The sequence below is a fragment of the Notolepis coatsorum genome, assembly GCF_963971535.1.
Source record: "Notolepis coatsorum genome assembly, chromosome: 7".
Lineage (NCBI taxonomy): Eukaryota > Metazoa > Chordata > Actinopteri > Aulopiformes > Paralepididae > Notolepis > Notolepis coatsorum.
This window is the reverse complement of record NC_140171.1, coordinates 87,015,598-87,042,819: the sequence shown is the minus strand read 5'-3', so window position 1 is coordinate 87,042,819 and position 27,222 is coordinate 87,015,598. Positions and strand designations below refer to the sequence as shown.

The window sequence follows — 27,222 nt, the reverse complement described above, 5'->3', positions numbered from 1 at the left end:
GCGGCAATGTGTTGTTGGGGTTTTGCATGAACAATATTACGTCGTCCGCATATAAACTAATTTTATGATGTGTGCCCTTGATTACTATTGGTTCTATGTGTTGGGATTGTCTTATAAATTGTGCTAAATGTTCTAATGATAGATCGAATAGTCCGGGACTAAGAGGGCAACCTTGTCTGGCTGAGCGTGATACCGGAAAGATATCGGAGATGAATGTGCCTGTTGTAATCCTGGCCGATGGGTCCTTGTATAGTACTTTAATCATATCAATGAAACCTTTTCCTAACCCCATCCTTTCCAATACTGCCCATAGAAACGACCATTCCAACCTGTCAAATGCTTTCATAGCATCCAGGGATAGTATCGCCTTAGGTGTGATGTCCTCTTTGTCTGTATCTAGTACGTGCAGTATTCGCCTTATGTTATCATTGATCAGGCGACCTTTTATGAAGCCTGTTTGGTCCGGATGAACTAAAGACGTCATATGCTTTTGCAATCTGATGGCTAATATCTTAGAGTACAGTTTGACATCGGTTCCGAGGAGGCTTAAAGGACGGTAACTACCGCACTCAGTGGGGTCTTTGTCTTTTTTGTGAAGAACTGAAATGAGTGCGGTATTTTGGTGTTCAATGAAGCTTCCCTCTTTGACTGAGTATAAGATCATATTTAGTAATAAGGGTCCAAATATGTCCCAGCAAGAAATGTACATTTCTGATGGGATACCGTCAATTCCCGGAGCTTTGCCGTTTTTCATTCCGGATATGGCCTTCTTGAGTTCTTCTAATGTGATCGGTACTTCTAACTGTTTAGCGTCTTCCTCCGTAAGTTTAGGGAGAGTAATTTGATTAAGATATGTGTCTAATTTGTCTTGATCAAAGGTCGTTTCTGAGTTATATAAATCGGAGTAGAATTCTTTGAATGTATCGTTTATTATTTTGGGTTCTGTTACTAGAGCTTGTTGTTTCCTAATGGCAGTTATATCTGCAAATTTTGCATTAATTCTTAGTCGCATGGCTAATAGGTGACTAGGTTTAGAACCTTGGAAGTACTGCTGTTGTCTTGTGCTGCGTATTTGCAATTCCGATTTTTGTCTGTACATTGCTTTGATCTCTGTCTTTAGAATGTTAACTTGGTTATCTAGTCTAGTAGAGTTGTTGTATTTTAAAGAATTAAAAAGCGTTGAGTAAAGCGTTTCCATTTCAGACAGTTTTGTGTTTTGATTTTTGCGCAATATGGAGGTAAATCTATCCGAGAAATCCTTGATCATATTCTTTACCGACATCCATAATATTCTGGGATCTTGCACCGAGTTAGCATTATCCCGTAGGAATACTGTGAGAGCTTCTTTAATTTGTGTAATGAATTCCTTGTTGTTAAGCAGCATCGAATTAAAACGCCATCTTGGGGCCCGGGCAGATAGTGTACCAAATGTTGCTTTCAGGATTAAGTAGCAGTGATCTGATAGCGCATTGGGTGTCATTTCCACTTCATATTTATCAAATATTCTCGGGGATGCAAAGACGTAATCAATTCTGGATAGTGTGTTGTGTCTCGCCGAACGACAGGAGTACTTGCGGGTCATGGGGTTAAGTGAACGCCATAAATCAGTTACTCCTGTTGATTTCGACCAATCTTTTAATGCTTTAGATGAATTCTTTTGTTCGCTGGAGAAGGAAAGGTAAGTTTTGTCCATCCTTGGGTTCCAAATGGCATTAAAATCCGCACCTATTATATATGAGTACTCGGGATGGTTTAACATTTCTCCTGTTAGTGAAGTGAAGAAACCCACTTCGTACAAATTCGGGGCATATACCGCTGCCAATGCAATTTTCCTGTTATTGTGTATAATCCTAGCTATAGTTATGCGCCCCTCAGCATCCGACCATACCCCTTTCAATTCGATATTTAATTTGCGTCTGACGACTATGGCTACCCCTCTAGTTCTCGTAGCAAAAGAAGAGTGACTAATATTATGGTATATGTTATCCGCTAACGTATTTATGTCTCCCTCTAAAATGTGCGTTTCGCTTAATAGAGCCACGTCCACATGTTCTTTTTTCATCAGTGTGAGCACGCTTTTGCGCTTGTGTTGTTTGTTTATCCCACCGGTGTTCCATACCATTATATTCAAACTAGCCATAGTCTATGCATGTTTTCGTGTAGTTTTTGGTAATGCTTCTGGAGTATGAAGCTACAATAGATGTACATCCAATTAATGAGGTCCCGTTGAGAGCTGAGCTTAAAAACATATATATATACAAATAAAAATCCCCTATTTTCCCCTCACCCAGAAAGTCGAACATGCCTGTGTTCCAAGAACACATCCTCCGCGATTGACTTTCTCCCATGGTCCACCGGATTGCCCAAACTGAGCATTGTAATCCTAATTTTCCTATGCTAATTGCCATAGGATCTAACATTTCCATTCTATTGCAATAGAATGTCGCTTTTGGTCTTGCACCTTCCCTTACTGTAATGAAGTATTGTGATAAATAACATAAAAATAAAAATAAAAAATAAAATAAAAAAAGAGAATAAACTTTTATCGACATATTCCTTTGAACCCTCCACTAACGTGTGGGAAAAAAAAGGAAAAGATTGTAGAGCAATATTGACACCTTAATGTGAAGAACATTGGAAAAGAATAATGTAAGTTAAAATATATTTAAAAAATATAGAGTAATATTGACACCTTAATGTGAAGAACATTGGAAAAGAACAATGTAAGTTAAAATATATTTAAAAAATATAGAGTAATGAGAAGAAAAAATTAAATAAAATAAAAATCAATGGAAAGATATAGATAAGGAATAAGAGATAAATAATTATCAACGTGGAGAAGCCACTAGAACCGATTTAACTGATTAGATAAGATAGAAAAGCAGCGCCTTTTAGCGCTTCAATGTGCCTTTAATGGAGTGATTACTTAAATTGTTAGAATAACCTTGCTGTGTTCATACGTTTATGTGTGGTTAATTTTTAAAGTATTATTAAGGACTGATTGAACTTCATTTAATTTATTATCTGCTATGTGTATACACACCGAATGTTATTGTTAGAGTTGTATGCTTCGTTGTCATGGTGCCTTATATTCTAGAAGGTTGTAGAATATACTAGTGCCAGAATGATCTAAGAGACCCAGGGCATTTGAGCGATAAACCCAGAATATTCCAGATAGATCTTTTTGCAATGATATTTATTTGTCCCCTCAGAGACCAGAGACTGAAATTATAATGTATTATGAATCGTATTATACACAGTACACTTTGTTATAGACGGCTTGCATATCGTTTGCTACTTTGATGAACACAACAAAGTCATTCCAACACTGGTGGAATGACTTCATTGATGAACACAATAAAGTCATTCCAACACTGGTATATATTGAGAGAGAGGCTTAACTGTTTCCGGCATTTTCGTCATGCTTTGGGTTATTTGCTCCATTTTGATTCAGGAAATCCTCAGCTTCCATAGGTGTATATGGACCTGACCTGCGGCCGTTATTGCCCAAGAATGATAACAGCGCCGGATATGATAGCCTTGGCTTGTAGCCGGCTTTGTACAGCTTTTGCATCACATCTTTGTATGGTAGACGTCGGATGATGGCCTCTTTGCTCAAATCTTCGTAGATAAATATTGGTTTATCACCATACTTCAGCTTCCCACGTTGGTTGCGAGCATATTTGATGATGTCATCCCTTGTTGTAGTTTTCCGCAGAGTGACAATGATGACTCTCGGCCCGTTGATACTTTGCCCCTGGGAACCGATTCTGTAAACTTGTTCCACTTCTGGCACTTTGTTTGGATCGGTGTTATCCAAAATCGTTGATAACACTATTGGAAAGTTGGTATCTTCGCATTTCACTGCTTCATCAAGTCCCACAATGCGGATGTTATTCCGCCTGTGGTAACGTTGGGTTTCTAGTTGCCTCTCCATCGCTTCTTTTTTAAGCTCTTTTATTTCTCTCCGGAGTTCTTCTTTCACTTTTTCCATATCTTCTCCCATCTCTGTCATGCTACCTTCGTTCGCCTTGACTGCATGTGTAATTTCTTTCACCGTGTTCTCCACTGTCGTGATTCGCAAGGACTGATCTGGATGAGGGATATACCAGACCTGGAAAATGACTTTGATTGGCAAGGAGCCTGGGCAAATGTCCGACTTACATCAAGGAACCCGGATCATCAACAAATCAATCTGAACTATATTCACAGGACATACTTGACTCCTATAAGGCTGTGCAAAATGGGGCTTATACAAGACTCCAAATGCTCCCAATGTACAAATGGGGACGAAGGAACATTTATGCACATGTATTGGGACTGCCCACCAGTTAAGGCATTCTGGAAAGATGTGTCCCAACAATTATCAATACTCGTATTTTGGAATATACCTGTACACCCCGCGGTATTGCTATTGAATGATGTTTTTGAGTTTGCAGTGAATCCACAACTAAAAAGATTGGTTTTATCGGGTATCACAGTAGCTAAAAAACTGATCGCATCACGTTGGTTTCAACCGGAAAAAATGTGCCGGAAAGTGTGGTTTCTTACATATCTCGATGTGATATATCAAGAAATATCGCTCTCATAACCTGTTCGAATTTAGTATCGATGTGTTCAACGTGTGCTTTGAAAGCTACCATCTGTTCTTTATCAGCGACCATCAGTTCTTTTATCAGGATAGTCAGAGAGTTGAAGTCGGGTGGAGTGGTGGTGTTGAAGTCGAGTGGAGTGGTAGTACTGCTTTCTTCAGTTGGCGGCATAGATAGATGATAGATAGATGCAGTGACGTTGGAATCCATATATCTGGCTGCTCTCGCTTTCACGGAGCTTGATTCTGTACCTTCTGTTATGTTGGTCTCTATTAACTCTCTTTCGGGGACCGTAATCGATGATCCCGGTAAATTGTCCTCTTCCTTCTCCTCCTCGGAGCTTGTCGCCGTCGGCTCAGAACCAGCGACGGTTAGGACGTGTCTTCCTCGTTTTGTTACGTCCTGCGCCGTTGAAGTTGCCGTAGTTATTTTCTCTGTCGTCTTTCTACCTCTAACCATTTTGTCTTTTGATATGGTTAGTAGAGGGTCTTAACAATACATACGATGTGGTCTATTCTCTTTCTTTACTGTCCAAATAATGTTTTTAAACGAAATTAGCGTTGGTGGGAGCGGAGCAATTGCAAAATGCGTGCACTACATGTTGTGCTAAAACCGGAAGATCTGGATGAGGGATATACCAGACCTGGAAAATGACTTTGATTGGCAAGGAGCCTGGGCAAATGTCCGACTTACATCAAGGAACCCGGATCATCAACAAATCAATCTGAACTATATTCACAGGACATACTTGACTCCTATAAGGCTGTGCAAAATGGGGCTTATACAAGACTCCAAATGCTCCCAATGTACAAATGGGGACGAAGGAACATTTATGCACATGTATTGGGACTGCCCACCAGTTAAGGCATTCTGGAAAGATGTGTCCCAACAATTATCAATACTCGTATTTTGGAATATACCTGTACACCCCGCGGTATTGCTATTGAATGATGTTTTTGAGTTTGCAGTGAATCCACAACTAAAAAGATTGGTTTTATCGGGTATCACAGTAGCTAAAAAAACTGATCGCATCACGTTGGTTTCAACCGGAAAAAATGTGCCGGAAAGTGTGGTTTCTTACATATCTCGATGTGATATATCAAGAAATATCTACAGCAAGAATTCTGGGGCTCAATGAATCCAAAATGTCAATGTGGTTAGAAGTGGTGGAGAGAATAAAAGCTAGCCTATAATGGTAGTGTCTGGTTAGGAGTGAGGGATAATGGAGGTACTATCCAAGAGGGGGTCCGGGAGGGGGGGGTTTGAGCTGGAGCATATGTGTGTAGGGTTTTAGAAAATAGGTATTAGGGGTATATTATATACTAACATTTATATAATTGTAACATCGCTGGATATACACTGTATACGGTTAAAATGTTATTATTGACTATTTTTGTTTTATCCTGTTTCTGTACTTGCATATATTTTAACCACCTTTACTGAAAGTTTCATTATACAATGTGTGTTGAGTACTGACTTTTAATAAGTTTTGTTTTGCAATAATAAAAAAAAAAAAAAAAAAAAAAAATTAGTCATTAGTTGCAGCCCTAGTTCAAGAACCTTAGTATATTAAATACTGGCTGTTGCACACTACAAGACAAACATTTAATAAGTTAATAACACACCGGTACTGCAAACGAACGAGAGAGAGAGAGAGCTAGACTTACAGTTTAACCGATTGAGTGAGACACCCGGTGCCGCACACACACCGCACACACCCGGGCCACAACGGTACATCTATTTCCCCAGCCTGAGGGAAATCAGGACAGGTCGTCTATATCAGTGGTTCCCAAAGTCGGGGTCGCGACCCAAAGGTGGGCCGCGAGCAGCCACGGATGGGCCACGAGATGATTTTAAAAAAAAATAAAAAAAAATAAAAAAATATATATTTTTTTTTTTTTTTTTTTTTTTTTTTTATTTTTTTATTTAAATTTTTTTTGTCAGGCCACTGAACTTAGAAGCAGGCCAGGACAGTGTTTCTAGTTGTATTCTAAAATTCTATTCTATTGTATTCTAAAATGTGACTATATGGTTTTATATTAACTTAATAAATAAACAAAAACGAAAAATCTACTTATTTCAACGAACATTTCAAACTAAATAACAGATTATGCACATAAAACGCTGAAAACAACCGAAGCAACAATAGTATTTTAATGAGGCTATTATTATTATCATTATTATTTTGCAACAAGTTAGCCCTCTCATAAATAGCACATATAAATGAATAACTAACTTGAACTAACTTAATAGGATTGAAGTGATATTTGGCTTAAAAAATCGGCCGCCTGGCAAAAAAAAAAAAAAAAAAAGCCAGACGATGTGCATTGGGCCGCGGCTCTCTGACGCCTTATTTTCTGGGCCCCGGCCTGAAAAGTTTGGGAACCCCTGGTCTATATTACTATTTATCCTACACTGTCTGTGTGTAATATGCATGTGTGCAACTCATAAAAGTGAGCGATACCTTTGTATCGCCAGGCGTAAGCACAATGCCTCGCCTCTTCACCGTTCACTGTCTGTCGTTCCCTACGGGAGACCATACACAGTATAAATACCTAAACAGTGCACATCAACCTAGCGACATGATAATGCAAGCTCCGCTCTATAATATAGTTAAGTTACTCACCAGGACTCTCTCTCGTCCCGTCACAGGGGAATCAGGTGTGGGGAAATGTTTGCCGTTATCGCCACCCGCACACAACTAGGAAGTGTTCGTTCCAGCCGCCATCCGGTCAGGCTGAAATACACGCTGACGCCAGAGCCACACCCACAATACCCCCAGCTGGCCACACTCTAAACACACATTTTAAACGTCTGTTTCATTAATGATGTCAAACCTCTCTCCCTCGCTCCTCTGCCTGTTGCTGTTCTTATCAGCTTCTTGATGCTCTTGATGGAATGTAAACACCCTGCTCGCTGCTCAGTGTGCTGCTCACACTGACTGCTTCCACCACCCTCTGCTAAACCATGCACATTTCGACCTCTCTGACCCAGCCCCTCCAGCTGCTGTCATCTCCCCCAATATACATTACATACATTGAAAACACCGATATCTTTCGAGGGTGCAGTGACACAAAACCATGAAACAATTTGCAAAATAATAGTATTTATTTTTATAAACACAAAAACTCAGCAACACAGAGAGCAAGGAGGACTACCTAGTGGCACCAAATGAAATATCAAAAGGAAATGAAAACCCACCCCCTCTTACAGGCGCGGACGCCCAAAAGTACAGGTGGCGGTGCTCACTTCTAAGGCTGGTGTCTTTAACATCAGGTCACCTACGTGATGCAAAAATGTTGACCCCAGGGTATCTTCCTGTCCTCAATGTCCCTGTGTGCGAAACAAAAGATTAATATAAAGAAAAGCAATCACCATAGGATGGGTGACAAGGGAATAAATATACACATGGTTAGGGTTAAACAGAAATGTACTACAAACAACGAACACCAAAAGATACAATGAGAGTTACACAAAAAACACAGAGTACCAGAGCCTTCACCAGCTCTACACAATACCAGAGCCTTCACCAGCTCTACCAAATATACCCGAGCCTTCACCAGCTCTACAAAACATAATGAGCTCACACAGAGCTTTGACCAGCTCTCACACCAAAACTAGCTAAGAGCCTCAGCTCTATACCAAAACACACAAAGAGCTCTCCCACAAAGACACAGAATAGTTACCACAACCAAATGAACCAGGGAGCTTTCTAACACTGCACACAATGGGGTAGAAGGGGTGTGGAGCTTGATTGCTTGACGAGCCTCAGCTGCTGCTGCACTGGGGTGAGTTGCTGATTGACCAGCTGCTGCTGGAACTGAGACACCTGAGAATGGGGATATGTAGACACAAGAGGGAGACAAGACAACAACAAACAAAACATGCCTATATATATACAACAGATACTATACATTACTCCCTCTATATACATACATAAGGACAGCGTCCGTAACACCCTCACACATTAAAACAAATGATTGACTGGTAAACCCATTAACTTAGCCTACCTGCTCCCTGAAGGCTGTATCCTTTGTGAGTGCACGATCATTCAAACGTCTAATAAACTAGGGCTGAGCCCGAACGTTCTGACCTTCGTTCGTTATGTTGGCATTCGAATTCTAAATCAACATTAGAATTTAGATTTTTTTTATAAATAAAAAAGAATGTTAATATATATTTATCGGTCTATTCATTCTGTTTAACACTCAGAGGTAGGCTCACGCTGTTTGCACCTGCCCGTGGGTAACAAAGGCATTGAGAATTTCTCATAAATGGCCAGAAAGTCCTGCATTTCAGAAATCGGTAAAAATAGAAAAATGACGTTTTTTAGTGCTTTGAGATGTTATATATATGTCTCCTTATTTGCAAAACTTAATACGACTTGTAAATATGTTTAATTCTTGCTAGATGGTATGGTTTTAATTATCCCCGTTTTCCAGATAACTACATCGTGTCACGAAACGCACATACACGCATGCGCACACACACACTGTGAGAGAGAGAGCTGGTGTGTGCACCTTGAATAGGTGTTAGACCCCCCACAGAGACTTGTCAGACTGCGCTACCCCCCTCCAAATCCTAAACAACACATTGGCTTTTCATAATATGTATGAATTATCTCTCGCAATAATATCCACAGGACTTTTTGCAGAGTCGTTGCGCGAGTTGGACGTTTTATTTACTTGATCACTGTATAGGCTTTCAATCACTCTATAAGTAAACACTGACTGAGCTCTGAGCTGAAAAGCTATCGACAACACATCATTAGCGTTGGCAGCAGCTATCAATCGTATTGGAGAATTCTGTGTTCACGGCGAAGAGGACAGATATTAGGCCATTATTATTATTATTTTGTCTCTGTCTCAATGAAGACTGCCGGCGAGTGAAAGCGAGAGTGAATCCAACGATGACGTCACCTAGCTAACCCACACTGTCCGCTTCCATTCATTGTGCTAAGCTTGGCTAATAATAATAACGACTTTGGAGAAGTCAGCCAGATAGCTTTCTACAGAACGGGTCAATGAATGAATGACGCTAGAAATAAATAACACCTACATGCTGGCTGTGTGTGTGTGTGTGTGTCTCTGTCCATTCAGTAGAAAGCTATCTGGCTTCGTTATTAGCCTAGCTAACCGGCACTGTCCCATTCCATTCATTGTGCTAAGCTAGGCTAACGTGATAATGCCCAAGACATCACATCCATCCCTATATCTGTACATATCCCTTACCTACTCCTACTAGTTATTATATCTATATCTGTACATATCCCTTACCTACTCTTACTATATCTATATCTGTACATATCCGTTACCTACTCTTACTAGTTACTATATCTATATCTACATATCCCTTACCTACTCTTACTAGTTACTATATCTATATCTGTATATATCCCTTACCTACTCTTACTAGTTACTATATCTATATCTGTACATATCCTTACCTACTCTTACTAGTTATTATATCTATATCTGTACATATCCCTTACCTACTCTTACTATATCTATATCTGTACATATCCCTTACCTACTCTTACTAGTTACTATATCTATATCTGTACCTATCCCTTACCTACTCTTAGTAGTTACTAGGGATGTCCCGATCGCCTTTTTTTGCTTCCGATCCGATCCCGATCATGTGATTTTAAATATCTATCGATCCGATCGTTTCCGATCCGATCTTTCACATTAGTAATCAATTTTGACGCATTTTTGTCAGAAACTGGCAGAGCGAGACAAGCCCATCTGTTGCCTATAGTTCGGGGCGCGAGAGCGGAGGCTTTTGTTATTACATTCACCCTGAGAAATGTGCTTCTGCTTCATATGAGAAATATTAAAAGTTTCAATATATGTTTGCACATTAGTATACATTCAGTGTTCGACTTACGTAATGGTCCATTCTGGTCTGAAACGCCGACGATAATCCTCAGTCACGTAACGTTATCCTCCTGGTGAAAGTTAGTCTGAAAACTTCGCCTCCAGCCTGCTGTCCTCCTTGCAAACATTGCAACTGGCTTGACTTTCTATTTTAAAATGCTTAGTTCCAAACCTCTGACATTAAGTCTAGCTGCTCAAGTCAGTGGATATTAACCGTGTTTCGGGAGCGACGTGTTGTACTGTTGTTGTTGTGGTCGAGCGTGTAGCGTGTACAGCGTGTAGCGTCTAAATTAAAGGGGTGTTTGTTGCAACGGTGAAAATTAAAGGGGAATGTCTTTGTTGTGGACAATTATTCTGCTCTGTGTGACAATAAATACATTAATGATGATATATTATATGTAATTTAAAACCAAAACTAAGGCCTCTGTATGAGTTTAAGACGTGGACATGGTCATGTTTGTTGAATAAAATGTTTCTTTTTTTGACTGCCGATTTTTATTATTATTTTTTCCCGATCCCCGATGCTCTGAAAAGCACGTGATCGACGCCGATTCCGATCACGTGATCGGATCGGGACATCCCTAGTAGTTACTATATCTATATCTGTACATAACCCTAGCCTACTATTTCTAGTTACTATATCTGTACATATCCCTTACCTACTCTTACTAGTTACTATATCTATCTCAATCAATCAATCAAATCCTTTATTTAACCAGATAAGCATCATTGAGATTAAAATCTCTTTTTCAAGAGCGATCTGGCCAAGCAAGGCAGCAGAAAGTTTCAACATAAAAAAGAACATCACAATAAAATACAGATAAAACATTTACATCAAGCTCCAATTTCAGGCAAGTTATCAAACAGGCAAATGATCAAACACAGTTGCACTGACCAAGGGAACTGAGTTCGTAGGATTTTAAAATGGCTTTGAATTCTCTGAGGGTGACCAGTCCTGGTAATTTTAGGTCCTCCTGTATCTTGTTCCAAGATGAAGGAGCAGCATATTTAAAAGCCCTTTTTCCCAATTCAGTTCTCATATGGGGAACTTCCAGTGTTAGAACAGCTTGAGAACGAAGGGCATACTTATATTGCTTTGTGCACAGAAGCACACTTAGGTACGAGGGAACCAGTTTAAGCAGAGCTTTGTGCACCAGAGAGAGCCATCGAGAAAATCGCCGTATTTGTAGAGATGGATAACTTGCAATGGTATATAGGGTGCAATGGTGCACTCGATTTCCACATCCCGTGACAAAGCGTACATATCCCTTACCTATGAATGAATGAATGAAAACTTTAACAGATTGCAGAATGGGTACAATACAGTACGGCTCAATACACACAATTGTTAACACATTGAATGCCCATCACAAGATTTCTCGGGTTATCAGCCTGCGGGTTGAATGCCCATCACGAGAATATATATATATTTTTTTTATTATTAGCGATCTGAATTCATATTTCATCAACCGAGTCTACCGTTGGTAAGCCTGCCCCACCAGGCGCTCAGATGTGAAAAAAGCGCCCCCTATCGTCTCCCAGATGGTAATGCACCCTTTTGGATTGGACTCAATAAAAATGTATGAGAAAAAAAAACTCCGGAATCCACATTTTACTTCTCACGCATGTAACCGGAGCCGATCAGATTCATTCTGGACCCTCAGGACAGCATGTAATATGTCTTTACAGTACGTAGCATTGGATCAATAAAAGGATCGATTTTCGGAATGGCGATCAGGAATTAGAATAATCCATTTGGATACCATCTGATCTCAGGTAAGGAATCTATTTTACCAGTCTTGGGATGATCAGACCCGTTTTCACGGAGATATAAGCTTTTCCCATATGTGTCCCCCAGGCTGTTTGACTGTGACTGTGCGAGCGGTCAGGAACTAGGAGAATCGATTTTCAGCGCGCGGCACCAGCGTGCATGCGTACACATATACTATCGATGGTCTAGCGTTTATTTGAAAACGATTCATAAATAGGCCGAAAAATGACAACGTTCTAGAATATTACAGCACAGGGCGTTTATCAGAGAATCTTTTTTTTCTTTCTTGAAAACGAGGGCTTTTCAAAATGCTATAAAACGGAAATGAACCGATAAAAAAACAATACGCTTCAACAATGTTGACTGGAAAATTAGTCATTGATGGGCGACGGGCAGATTAGACATAGCCATAATTTAAAACATAGATTAGGCGATATTAACGTTAACATTGAAGCGGATGGTGGGCATTCAAGCACTAAATGTGCGCCCCCTGAAAGTGTTAACACTTTGAGCGCCACGCCTGGTTTTCCGTTTTACCGGCTGAATGCCATCATCGGCGCCAATGTTAACGTTAATATCGCCTAATCTATGTTTTAAATTATGGCTATGTGTCTAATCTGCCCATCGCATTATCAAAGACTATTTTCCAGTCAGTGCTGTCAAGGCAGATTGTTTTTTTATCACGTCGTTTCCGTTTCAGAGCAGTTAGAAAAGCCCCCGTTTTGATATAAAAAACAGCTCATTCTGGAGCATTCTATGAAAATCGTCTTTTAGTGGAATATTCCACAACGTTGATATTCGTCGGCCTTTTTATGAATCGTTTTCAAATAAACGCTAGATGATCAATATTATACGTGCACGCAAGCACATTACGGCCGCGCGCGGATAATCGCTCCGTTGATTTCCTCACGGACTTTTACAGTGAAACCGAAAGAAGACATTTCACAAAACAGCTTATAACTTCATCAAACTTACTCTGATTATCCTAACACTGACATCAGATGGTATCCAACTGGTATATTCCAATTCCTGATAACCATTCGAAAAAATCGATACGTGTATGGATCCAACGCGATACTGTAGATCTCCATGATCAGCGGGGATCTGAGGTTCCAGAATGAACTGTGGTAACCCCGGCTGGATCAGTGAACTGGAAAATGTGGAGTACCGGATTTCCATTCCAAAATCACTTATGTCATCTGGGAGACGACAGGGGGCGCTTTTTTCCACAGTGATCGCCGGCGCCGCTCGGCTATACTCGGGTAGGCTCGGGTGATGCAATAATTTTTCAGATCGCTAAAAAAAAAAAATTTACGAGAAATCTCGTGAGTGGCTAGCAACCACCTATAAAAAAAACCCGAGAAATCTCGTGAGTGGCACTCAAAGTGTTAAGGGGATGCAGACCAGAGAAAGACGTTTGTCTTGTTTACATCAGGGTCCCCCATTTTCAATTCATAGTGACATTTATGACATACACAACATACATGACATCATAACATCTTGGAACAGGACTGAAGAGATAGATAGCCTAACTTATATCTGACGTTATAACTGAACTAATTAATTAACGTTAACTAACGCTGGAAAAACTCGTTCAACAAATAACACGCGCTCTCTCCAGCCCGTTGCCAGGGAAACGTTGCTGCGTGCGTCAACAACGCCGGGTGATCTTAGCTATCTAACGTTACCGAACTAACTAACGCTGGGAAAACACACTCAACAAATAACGATGAAGGGGTCCAGGGATTTCCTGGGAGAGGAAACTATGACACCGCACCCCAACTCCCCCGACTGTCCCAGTTGCTTTCACCTCAACCAGACCATCATAGAGCTGAAAAGCAGAATCTCCACCCTCCACTCTATCCACCAGACTGAGCAACTCCTGGACATACTGCTTCCTGACTCACCTGACACCAAACTGCCTCTCACCACCTACTCCACTGCTACAGCTCCAGAGCCTTCCGGCCCCTAGCCTGGTTCTGACCACAGTCTTCGCCCACAGCCATCATGCTCCACCCCACTGTCATCAGACCCCTGGACTGTTGTCGAGTGCAACGACAGGAAACGGGGCAGGACCCCAGCCCTCACCCCCCACTTGCTGCCACCCATACACACAGAAAACAGGTATTCAGCTCTGAGCACCATGGTCACCCACCGGGCCTCTCCTGCACGTAAGCGGATCAAGATTGCCAGCCGATGCCTCATCCCACCATCTACCAATCCAACAGACCACCCACATGCACACCCAAGCCCTGCCACCCGACGCCCAGGTTCTGTTAATTTCACCCCTTGTCCCTCTCAGCTTCCCCGTCCTTCCACTGAGCGGTTCAGAGAATGTGCGCTGTGTGAAGCAGCTGTCCTTGTGTCCCAACAAGCACAGTCCAGACCAGCCCTCCTCCCCACTCCTGCCATTCCATCACTCTTGTCACTAAACTTAGAGCAGCCACCCCATAGAACCAGAGGGGTTGCGGAGGCTGGAGCAGTGTTCCCATTGACCTGGCCACCGCAGCGCAGAGCGGATCGCCTCCCCTCCTCCCAGCATTCCCACCCCCACCCATTACGTCAAACCCAGAAGCCACACCAGCCAGAGATCTGTCGAGCGGCCGCATCCAGTCCCGACAAGCCCACCACCAGCCCCCCACCTCCTCCTCCCTCTGTGCTTGTTATTGGATCCTCCATGGTGCGCCATTTCACTGTTCCCAAGGGTGAAACCTGCTCCTTCTCCGGTGCTAAGGTCCTGGATATCAACGCCTGCATCACCAACCTCATCGAAGACCGTTCACAGATCTCCTCCGTCATAATACACATTGGGGCCAATGACATCAGGCACAAACAGTCAGAAGTGCTCAAAGAAAGTTATAACACACTCATCACCACCGCAGCTGCAACTGGTAAAACACTCATCGTCTCCGGCCCCTTTCCATCTCCGAGATACACAGACATGATCTTCAGTCGCGTAAGGAGCCTCCACATCTGGCTTAAGGCATACTGCATCTCCAAACACATCACCTACATTGACAACTTCCTGGCCTTCTGGACGAATAGAAATATCTTTGCGAAAGACGGTATCCACCTTAACTGGGCTGGTGCACGTCTGCTCTCCCTCTCCATGGAGCTCACCCTGAAATCTCTTTCCTGGTGCCCATGTCCTTGGATCAGAAAGAGAAAGCAGCAGGTGTGAGTGCAGCGGGGGAAGCTGCTAATAGCAGTATCTATCTACAGCGACACGGGTCGGATGAAATCCCCACATTCATGAGAAGTGGTCTCTGCAGATTACACAGGAGATTACACACACAAACACACACACACACACACACACACACACACACACACACACACACACACACACACACACACACACACACACACACACACACACACACACACACACATCTGTTTTATTATTATTATTTTTTAATTATAATTTTTTATACTTGTTGTTTATCTTATTCTTTTCTTAACTCACTATAACTGCACCCTGTGTGCCACTATTTTATATTTCATACGTTTACATTAGGGCCCAGGCATTAAAGCGTTCCGTCTTGAGACGGATTTCCGTCTATTTGATTATATGTATATAATATTTTAATTGATATTACATTTTTTATTTTCTATTTTTTATATATATATATATATATATATATATATATATATATATATATATATATATATATATATATATATATATATATATATATATATAAAGTTTGCCAATATGGATGTTTCAGTAGTATTGGCACTGGTAGTAGTCGTAATAGTAATCCAGTCTATTTTTTTTTCTTCTAAAAAATAAACTAGTTCAACACAGGCAACCACTTTTGCTTAATTTCTTTGATGGCTCAAAATAAAATGTATGCTCTAGTGTCTAGTCGATTTTGTGTTTTGAGCACAAAGATCATCATAGATCTAGCCTCTTAATTTTGCTCTCAAAGTGCACCAGATTGATGCATTTAACTTTAAAACGTAAAAAAAATCCGAGGGGGCATGCCCCCGGACCCCTCTGTAGGGGCAGAGGTTCACCCACCACCACAGTCTCACTAAATCCTGTGGGAAAGGGCGTTCCACATTGTTGTGGCATAATTGCGAAACGTGTTTAGTCCCTTGTTTGTATGATAACAAGCCTTTTAGTTCATGGTTCAAAGTAATGGGAAAAGGGTGCTATCTCGCCATCAATCAGAAGCTAGCCACAAGACTTGCATTCACGCTCTCCAGCACACAGCCTCCCTGCCTGGCACAACAACCACAACAGTAGGGTCTATAGTCACAGTCAGGACAGTAGGCTCTACAAGTAGGCTCCCTTAAAACGCTAACGCTATTAAAAAAAATACAGTGGAGGTTAAAATAAGAATAGACTTGGCCTGAAAAAGTTCAGTCAGGAGATCTTTTTTTGCTTTAATCCCTGACATTAGGGATGCTCGATATTGGCTTTTTTACCGATACCGATCTACCGATATTGTCCAACTCTTAATTTCCGATACCGATATCAACCGATATCAACCAATACCGATATATGCAGGGTTCCCCCCCCCCCCAAAAACTGAATAATTTCAGGTAATTAACATTACATACCGGTATGTCTTGTTGTGGAATTAACATAACATTATGCATACTTTTAACAATAAATAAAATCAGAATGTGTTCTTACTTGCTTGCCTGGGTAAATAAAGGTTATAGAAATGTAAAAAATTATAATAATAAAAAAAAAATTGAAAACCCATATTTTCCGATATCACATTTTAATGCCAATATCGGCCGATAATATCGGACATCCCTAGTTTACATTGTTTGTACTGTTACCCATAGATCCTAACAGAGAATATATACATATGATGGGGAGGAGACTGTACATTAGGAGGGGGTGGGTGGGTGGGAGAGAAATTATGTGTATTTCTATGTACTGTGAAAAGTAATGCAAAAGAGTTGCCAACAATTTACTGTGAATTGAATGTACAATGTTGGCAAGTATTTTGCATTACTTTTCACAGTACATGTAACGTGAAAAGTAATGCAAAAGAGTTGCCAACAAAATAATTGAATAATAATAATTATTATATAATTATAATTATAAATAATTTGACAAAATAACTGTAAATTTACAATGAACTATCAAGGTCTGGTTGGTGATAATACACAGTGGTTTTATTAGGCAAACAGTCCCAGTTGATTTATTATTATAGAATATAGAATAGCAGGCTTATAAATACCTGAATAGCCCGTTGCCTATTTTTCTGAAAATCCGCCTAAAATACATAAGTAAATGGAATATTGCTCCACTTCTACAAGGACCATTTGCATATTCTTGGTATCTAGGGACATCTATGGACCTCAGTGAATGCATTCCCAGTGTCAGAAATATTGTGTATTACTAGGCTTGCTTAAATTGTGATGAAACAAAGGAGAATATGAATTATGATTTTTCTTTGCATCTTTGACAGTGAATAACACCATGCTAATAATGACCAAACATTATCCAGTACCTTCTTGAGATCATGTGTACGAAAAATCGAAGGAAATGAATAAAGGGAAGATGATTAAACAGAAGGTTCTGTAGATACAGTACTGAATTCTCCCATCCGGACCAATGCTATTTGAAATATTATTATAGAATATAGAATAGCAGGCTTATAAATTACCTTATTATAGCCAATTCGCACATATATATATATATATATATATATATATATATATATATATATATATATATATATAACTAAAAGGAGAAAACCTTCAAAAAGAAAGAAGGGACCGCACACTCCTAGGACTGGTTTTTGCTTTTTTTTAATTGCACAACGCGTTTCGCTTCTGCTTCCTCAGGTGCAGGTGTCAATAATCATCATCATTATATACAGCATATTCCATCCCACATTGTAACACATCAAGCCCATTGGCTACTCAAGGATGTAATGCATATCACTCACATGTATAAATATGATGCATAAAGACCACATTATATCCACATAAACTCATTTTGAAAATTATATATAAAAACACAATATGAGAGAAGTGACAAATACCTAGGTCATTAGATATGACAAACAATTTAAAGTAGATTTAACACCACACCCACATAGGTTACACAGAACCCCTGGGGTAGTGATTACAAAAATGGATTCAACTCAAGGGATTCATTTAGACCATGGGGTTCCACAGAATTCAGAGTAAAAATCCAATATGCTTCCCTTTGTAAGAGAAGCTTTACTATATTACCGCCCCTAGGTGGTAGGGTGACTTTTTCGATTCCAATGAACCTTAGAGAGGCTGTAGAACCATGATCTCTCTCTTTGTAGTGTCTAGCGATGGCATAATCCATATTGCTTATTTAGTTTAATATATATACATACCGGTATATTATCTTTCAAATGCCTGAGTTCAATTTGGATTTAGTATCACCAGGCGTGCATAAGAACAGATAATGAAATCGACTGTACTTTTTTATTTTCACCACGGTGCAACCGTTTTGAAACAAATTTCAGATCTAATTGTTGCTGCATGCTAACAATAGGGAAGAGAAACTAACTGCGTTTCAATATTTGTCAATAACGTTACGTTTTGTGGTATATTATCCCGAATAATAAGAGTTATTAAAAAATACATACATAACTATGAACCTTGAACCCCATAGATCATTTCAGGAAGTGTAGTTTTGAAAAATTCCAACTCAGATCCAGAGCTATGAATGTCCGCTACAAAATGGCTGCAAAGAAACTACAATTCCCATGATTCAAGGTTTTCCAAAATGGTCGCCTCTCGCAAAATAAACAGACATTTCGGAAAGGAAAATCTATGTAATAACACTTTAACTAGGGTGACCAAACGTCCTCTTTTGCCCGGACATGTCCTCTTTTCACCCCCTGTCCGGGGGGGGTTTATAAATTCATTGAAATGTCCGGGTTTCATTGTTTTTCAGTTTCAGTTTCACGGCCCTTTGCGAGCATCTGAAGGCTCGGGACAGCATTTTTCGCCGAACATATAAATTACAGAATTAAAGCGCCATTTATTGCCGTTCGAATGCCATCTGAATCGCCAAAATCCGTGCCTCGGTTCTCGAGTTACATGCCGATATGTCAGGTGTGCGACTTTTTACGCTGCGTGCCAGATTATCACCCCGGACTCCCGGAAAAGCATGCAGCTGCAGAGCCGCAGAGCCAGCGGCGCTCTCAGGGCCGCGCTCTGACGGCCGCACTGTGAGGGCCGCTCAGCAGTGCCACCCACCCAATGGTTGAATTGGAGTATTGCAGCTGTGAGATCCGCGCGAGGCCAGAGGATGTACATACTGTATGAGTAAATTAACTATACTTTTGCTTACACAATATCTTGAATGAATGAGTTTATTTATTTCGAATTGAAAATAAATAATAATAAAAAACAAGTAATAAACAGATTAACACTTTAATCGCCATGGGTTAAATTCATAATTTACCATCCCTCGCCAGCTCTATTTGTCTATGGAGAAGTTCCCCTTCTTTGCAGGGCTATAACTTTTAAAATTCTATTGCTAAACTGCCATTATTATGGCCCTTTCAATGTCCTATATGTATTGTTCAGGGTGTAGCAACGTTAAACTTTTTCATTCACATATTCATACTAAAATATGGTCTAAAGTATAAGTATGTTTTTATCATTTTCTGCAGCTTTCTTCAGAACGTGATTTATAGCCCCAAATGCATTATATTGATGATCAAATACAGTTTGGTAGGAATCTGTGCGAGATAAAAAGTTTCAACTGCACGTACTTCTAGAAGTTTCTATGCATCATCTGATGTTGACCGGATGGGCGGGGGATCGTTTATAATTCCGTGGGCAGCGTTAGATGATTCATCCAGAGTGGGTCATATGTTCATCAGATCAGTTAGTATAGAATACGCTAGAAAATAACGCTGAATCTTACCGTGGCTTCCTCGCGCCGCTGGCAGATGAGCGTGGAACAGATTTTTTTCTATTATGGGATGTAGAAATGCCCGATCCATTTCCAGCTTGTATAATAGTATATACGTCCAAATAACGTTGTTTATTGAGTTAGGGCGAGCGATCTATTATCCAGTGTTTCAAGATGGAGTCGCGGGAGCTATAGCGAGTGGCCGGACCACATATGGATGAGTACTACCGGTTCAAAGGTTAATATCCGGTTGGCGATCGGCCACCAGATGGCGCTCTTGAACCGCTAGAGAGTTGAGAGGAGATCAGCAGTGTGTCTCAGGGCTCCGGAAAGGAAATATGATTTCGATGACAGATTTTTTAAATATTTGATTTGATTTTTTTTTTATTTGAAGTCTTTATTTCGAACATGCAATGAATACAACAAACAATAACAAAAAAGAAAAACAACTCAATCTGCATGTTCGAAAAGGAGTAGGAAGAAGTATACACTTATTTAATCCTACCCCTTTTGACATCAAAGACGAGTTACAGCGTCTTCGGCAGAATGAGCATGGCTCGGAATGACGTCTTAACTCGTCCGCGGCGATCATAGTGTTAAAAAACAAACAAGCAGGAGTAGGATGAAGTGTAAACGTATGTATTCTTACCCCCTTGATTGATTGATTGATTGATTGAAAACTTTATTAACAGATTGCAGAATGGGTACAATACAGTACGGCTCAATACACACAATTGTTAAGGAGATGCAGACCAGAGAAAGACTTTCGTCTTGTTTACATCAGGGTCCCCCATTTTCAATTCATCATAACATATATGACATACATGACATACAGATAGACAGTATTCAGTATACCTTCACTCTATTATCTTATGCAACTCATATTCACTCCACAAACTGAAATATACATACATTGTTGAATCAACAGCCTGTTTCTTGAAGTTAGACTCTCCTCTAAATTGTAGCCCCCCAGAATTTTTGGATGTTACCCGGGAGTGAATTGTTTCGTGCTTTAAACATGATTTGTGCGGTCTTAAATTCAGCCAGGTCCCAGAGTTTCATGGCATGTGATTTAAAAAATAGTGTTTGTGTGTTCCAGATATCACCTTATTGATAATCAAATCAAAATCAAATGTATTTGTAAGGCCCGACAACACACGTTCAGGGCCTATGGATATGGATACTTCAGGCTATGGATTTGTGGTGTTTTCCAGCTTATTAAAAAAATATATATATATTATTTTGGAATATTGCAACTACTACACAAAAACGTGAGTACACAAGTTCAACTCATGTTCAGCCCTATGTTACTCATTAGCACTAAAAGTGATTTTTATTTATTGTGTACGAAACTTCAGAATGTTATCTTTCAAAAGAGACCAGGCTTATGCATGTGCTATAAGCATAAAGTATAAAGATAAGCAAAAAAAGTATGCAGTCCTCAAGTTCAAGTAAAAAAAAATGCCGCTTTTCTGGGTGCATGTTAAGAGGTTAAAACAATAAAGGCATCTTTGAGTAAACTTTGAGTAGAGATTCAAGATTCAAGAGGTTTATTCATCACATACAGTACAGTACATACACAAGACATAGTGAAATGAAGGTGGCCATGCCTGCTTCGATTGTGCAAAGTATCATTAAGTATCTCGAGGCATGTCCTCTTTTTTGGAAATCAAAATATGGTCACCCTACTTTAACCTATTCCTAAACTAACGTATTGATGATAATATACATTATAAATGCTGTTGTGACATGGTTATGATGTTTATACTTGAATATGTTTGAAAGTAAAAACGCTACTTTTTATAGAACAATCTGGAGATATTGATTTATGACCAGATGTCATTTGCGGTTCGCCGACGGACTGCACGGGCTGAAGAGGTTAATAAATAAAAATACTAATTTAATCAGATTAATCACTTTATTCAAATTGGGGATTTAGTTTGAGGATATTTATATAAAAAAAATGTCAAGATTTTTTTATTTTTTATATATATATATATATATATATTTTTTTTTTTAAATTAAAAACGTCAGTTCGAAAAACCCTGACGAAGTTCGAATTCCCAAAAACAGGCTTCGGGGACAGCCCTACTAACCTAGCTAATGTTACCCTAGGTCGAACTAGCTAGACATTCATGAACAAAACATAAACAAGGTTATTAAATTACTAAATATTCAAACAGTCAAAAAAAAATTGTTATACTGGAAACACAAAGAAAGCTGAACAAAAAACAAGAAAAAAAAAACAATGTAGTTGCTGTACTTAGCTTCTGCATTACCTGTACAGCGATTTAAGGAAATACAAAGGCAGAATGAAGTATGTATTTTTGGGGTCATGGGTCAAATTTGTGGTTGTGGTTTTTTGTGCATAAATATTACTTCATTAATACATGTTCCATCAGTGCACTGCCACTAATCTAAACATGTGTCTGGATAGTCTTAGAAGAACTTTAAAGCCATTTATCTCAGTTCCCCTGTTTGCGTAGTTACTGCGGTTAGCTTCTGCAGGGCAAGAAATATAATGTATTGGCTATTTTTTATATTACATTCTACAAATATGTATTACACTTTTTTTTAAGTGAGGCACATGAGTACAGACTTGCCAGGACGCTTTAAAAGTTGTTTTTATTTGTACTTACCAAGTTAATGTTCATACAACTAGACAAATAAATAACCTTTACCTAACAATGTATTGTACATCTCGAGTCGAAGCAAAGTGTGAATGTTGTAGAACACTGTGACAAGGCTGGCCATACCTTGTGCACTGAAAGGCTTTAAAATACAACGGGAAGTAAGTAAAATATACTGTTTATTGTCCATAAAAGAAAGTCACAAACACATTAGTTGGCAGGTATTGTGCAAAAAGGCAACTGTCTTTCACCACAGACACACCTGATTTTAAATCAAGGCCTTGCTGATCAACTAATGAAGAACACCTGCATCAATCAACTCCCAACCAATCAAACAGACAAGACATGGAGCTATAATATAAAAACTGTAAGCTTTGAGTGATGATATTAGTAGTGAATTGTGTAAATGTATGAATAGCAGTACTGAAACACAGGACAGACACAGACAGGACAAAATGGACATACAAATAAAAGTGGTTGCACCATGGAGATAATTTACGTAAATCTAAGTAACAACTAAATTTTTAGGCATGTCCTACTAGGGTAGGTGGAAATCATACAATGTCACAGAATTATACTCACTAGTGGTAAAACAGCATTTATTTATGCACACCGCATAATTCTCTCATTAACTGCATGTCATTTTGCGACACAGTGATCTAGTAGAGATTTAAAATATATATATATATATATTTGATCGACTTTTTCTCCCATCCCAATTTCGTATCGTCCAATTCTACCCTCCCCTGTCTCGAACGCTGTTAGGCCATGCCTCCCACAAGCCGGCTGCAATGTGGACGAAGCCTTACATCACGTGTCCCCTCCGGTACTCGAGGAAGCAGCCGTCGCATCTTTTCACCTGCACAGTGCGATCTCTCAGCGTCGGGGGGTCTGCATGGGAGGGCACACCCCCGTCGCTTCCTGATTCTGCTGCGCAGGCGCACCAACCGACCTGTAGGAGTCGCTGTCCACAACATCCGATCCCCACCCATCAGCTTCCCACCCCCTAATACTGCCAATTGTATTAGTATGAACGACCAGCCAAGCTGATAGCAATGCGGAGAGCTGGGCTCGAACCCAGCGTCTCCTGCATTGGTGGTGAGCGCCTTTCCCACTGCACTACCTAGCCGCCCTAGAGATTTAATTTATTGATATGATATTTCAATATTGATTTAGCTTTCTATGATGTGCTATGATGCCAAGCGGCTCATGCCAGCCGGCGAGCTAATGTGCACTGTAACCATGACGATGGAACTCTAAAGTGTGGATTTTACACCCTAACCACTAGTTACTAATCCTTTAGTGTGGACTTTACACCCTAACTTGGAAGAGAACGTATGCATATCTGGCACAACCCAGTATGGGAAAGCAAAGTTCACATGCCAATTGAATTGCATTATTTCATGAAAAACATTTATTGATATGGTATATATACAACCAATAAATTAGACCCAGTTTAAAGGACCATACCAATCAAATATAGGCTTCTTGCCATTACTAGAGATTGGTCCTGTCTAATGATGTATGTTGCACAAGATGCTTGACAAGGTGTTAAACAAAGTGACAGTCACATCATCAGTGCCCCTCTGGCTTTTATATGCAAACATTATTATGTGAAACTGTTAGCATTAGCTATGCTACACCTTTGAGCTACTATCAACTCGGACACAGCCATGCTAATGTTGGGGGAGGAGTTATGCTAAGTGTGGCTCCAGTGTGTCATCAAGCCATGATTTCGGGCCCGCCCTGAAAAATCCTGAACACAAAAATTGTGAAAAACAGTTCAACGGTCTTAACTCAATTCAGTACTACATAGTTCAGTCTTTTCACACGTTTTCAGCATCTATTTTCTTATGTATAATGTGTTTAGAAACTAATCTAACTTCTGAAAACCACTGCAACTGCACGTCGAACCTCCGTATTCAGTCTGAATATACCTGCATATAATCCTTCTATATATCTACTTATACACCTGCTTATAACCCATATAACGCTGTATGATAGCATGTACAATAATGTTGTATATACCGTATACATATATGTATTCTTATCGTATATATATGTATCCACATCTGTCTGTACACACCTGCATATAATCCTTTTTACATATCTGTAGATACTATATCTATATTTGTACATATCCCTTACCTACTCTTACTAGTTACACTGCGGGCCTATACGACTTACTACCATAGTGTCTTTATACCTGTATCACTGTGTTAATACCTCAACTCTGTACATACTGTACATCTGATTAGCACCATTACTCAGTAGTACTAATTCATATATTTTATATCCAGTTTAATCATATGTACATTGTACATTACTATTGCACTTTACTGTTACATTTGCACTCTGGTTGGATGCCAAACTTCTTTTAGTTGTATTGTACTTGTGCTGCATGATGACAATACATTTGAATCTAATAAAAAATGCGAGGTTTTCTTCCTACCGCCTCCTCCTCTGCCCAGGCAAGGCCATGAAGAAGTGGGTGGAGTCCATCACCAAGATCATCCAACGCAAGAAGCAGGCGCAGGCCAACGGGCCGAGCCACAACATCACGTTCGAGAGCCTGCCGCCCCCCATCGAGTGGCACATCAGCAAGCTGGGCCAGACGGACCAGTTCGACCTCATGACCCTTCACCCCATCGAGATCGCCCGGCAACTCACGCTGCTGGAATCCGATTTCTACCGGTACGTACGTGTGCACATACACACCCATGGGGTTCCTGGGGTCATGGAAAGGGTTCCTGCGCTCATGGAAAGGGTTCCTGGGGTCATGGAAAGGGTGCCTACGCTCAAGGAAAGGGTTCCCGGGCTCATGGAAAGGGTTCCCTAGCTCATGGAAAGGGTTCCCAAGCTCATGGAAAGGGTTCCCGAGCTCATGGAAAGGGTCCAATACCGCCGCCTGGTAGGTTGCAGCCGGTATTGCACATCCTTTGAAACTCTGTGTATCGGGGTGTGCATCGATTATATAGGTCTGGGTGGACTTTTCCTTGTCGGGCATGACGAGCGGTTATAACGCATGGATTGATAAGAATCAAACACTCCCGACTCATGTTCTTTGGTGGATTATGTTGGCGACACGATCGACATCAATACTTAGAATGGCGATCAGATAATTGGAATATTCTTTTTGGGGTACATCCTAGTCAAGGTAAGGGCTATATGGTATCAATATTGCGTTGATCCAAGAATTCCTTCATTGCGATCGGAGCGTATGTGTGTAATGTACTGTGTAACGTATTCCGTTGGTGACAATCAAAGCATAAAAAGAACCCCCCCCCCCTTTCATGCATTCATGATGAAACATAATACCTTTAATTAGGCCTGCCACGATAACACATTTTGCTGGGCGATTAATTGCCCCCGAAAATATCGCGATAAGCGATATTATTGCGACCGGTTAGAGAATTTTTTTGAGAAATTTATTTCCCAAAACTTTTATTTTGAAGCCCACCGCTCCGTATTTTCCGGTTTAAGACTTTTATTTTGAAGCCCACCGACCGGACCGGAAGTATTGTTGTGATTATCCTAGCCGACAACTTGTCTCGTCTGGTTGTGTTTTTTAGTTTTAACGTTAGCTACTACAGGCAATCAACGATGAGGAGGACGCGTCAAAGCAGTATATAATAGAATAGCTGTGGTGCGTAGGCACTGCAGCACGACTCGAAAACGACCCGTTATAATAAATTAATTCATGTTTAACTTGTCCCCGTCTTCAGTGCTTTGACTAGCCCCACCCGTTCATTGTAAACAATGATGCATGTAATTGTATTAACGTTATTCTGTGTTATTCTAACGTTACACTACAAATAACGCTACTTGGTTAAAAGGAGCAACACTATTGAGAAATGTAGTTAAGCTATATGTGGCGTTGCTACTGCCCCACGGAGCTCCCTGTGCTGTGCTCTGTAGTAACGCCAGCGGCCAACCCACACGGAGAGAGACTGCAAGGGGCACTGGTTCCGCCTCATTAAAACAAACGCGCAAATAGCAATTAATCGCGCCCGTCAAAATCATTGCATTCATTTTAATTATCGCGGCAATTAATCGATTTATTGCTTATCGCGGCAGGCCTACCTTTAATCTAGATTTGATTTGAGAATAGTAGCTAGTCCAGGCAAGAAACGACAACGCTTTTAGTAGAATACCATACACGCATATGGCTATTACGCAGCCTTTTGGGATTTACCCTAGACCGCTCTAAAACTAAGTAATATATAGTTTTAGAGCGGTCTAGGGTAAATCCCAAAAGGATTTATTATATATATTGTATAAAACGGGAATGTATGGATGAAATTTTCTTTTCTTTTTCACATATTGAATGATGGATACTCGATGTCAAATGGGCAATAGTATTATATCCATAGCTATAATATAGTTTTATCCCTGCAAACACCGCCACGTATTCCTATGCTTTAAGCGTTGGCCTTTTAACCAACACAGTACACAGCGCCCTCTGGCGCTGATT

At 40.2% G+C, this 27,222-nt stretch overlaps 1 protein-coding gene across 1 annotated transcript in view; it reads left to right on the top strand.

Moving 5' to 3' along the window:
* The window catches only part of sos1 (son of sevenless homolog 1), a 249,486-nt gene that overhangs the window by 167,873 nt on the left and 54,391 nt on the right, over window positions 1–27,222 (top strand). The window contains exon 14 of the mRNA XM_084319043.1: window positions 25,220–25,442. Within this exon, the coding sequence (XP_084175169.1) occupies window positions 25,220–25,442 (223 nt within the window). The remainder of the gene's footprint in view (window positions 1–25,219; window positions 25,443–27,222) is intronic.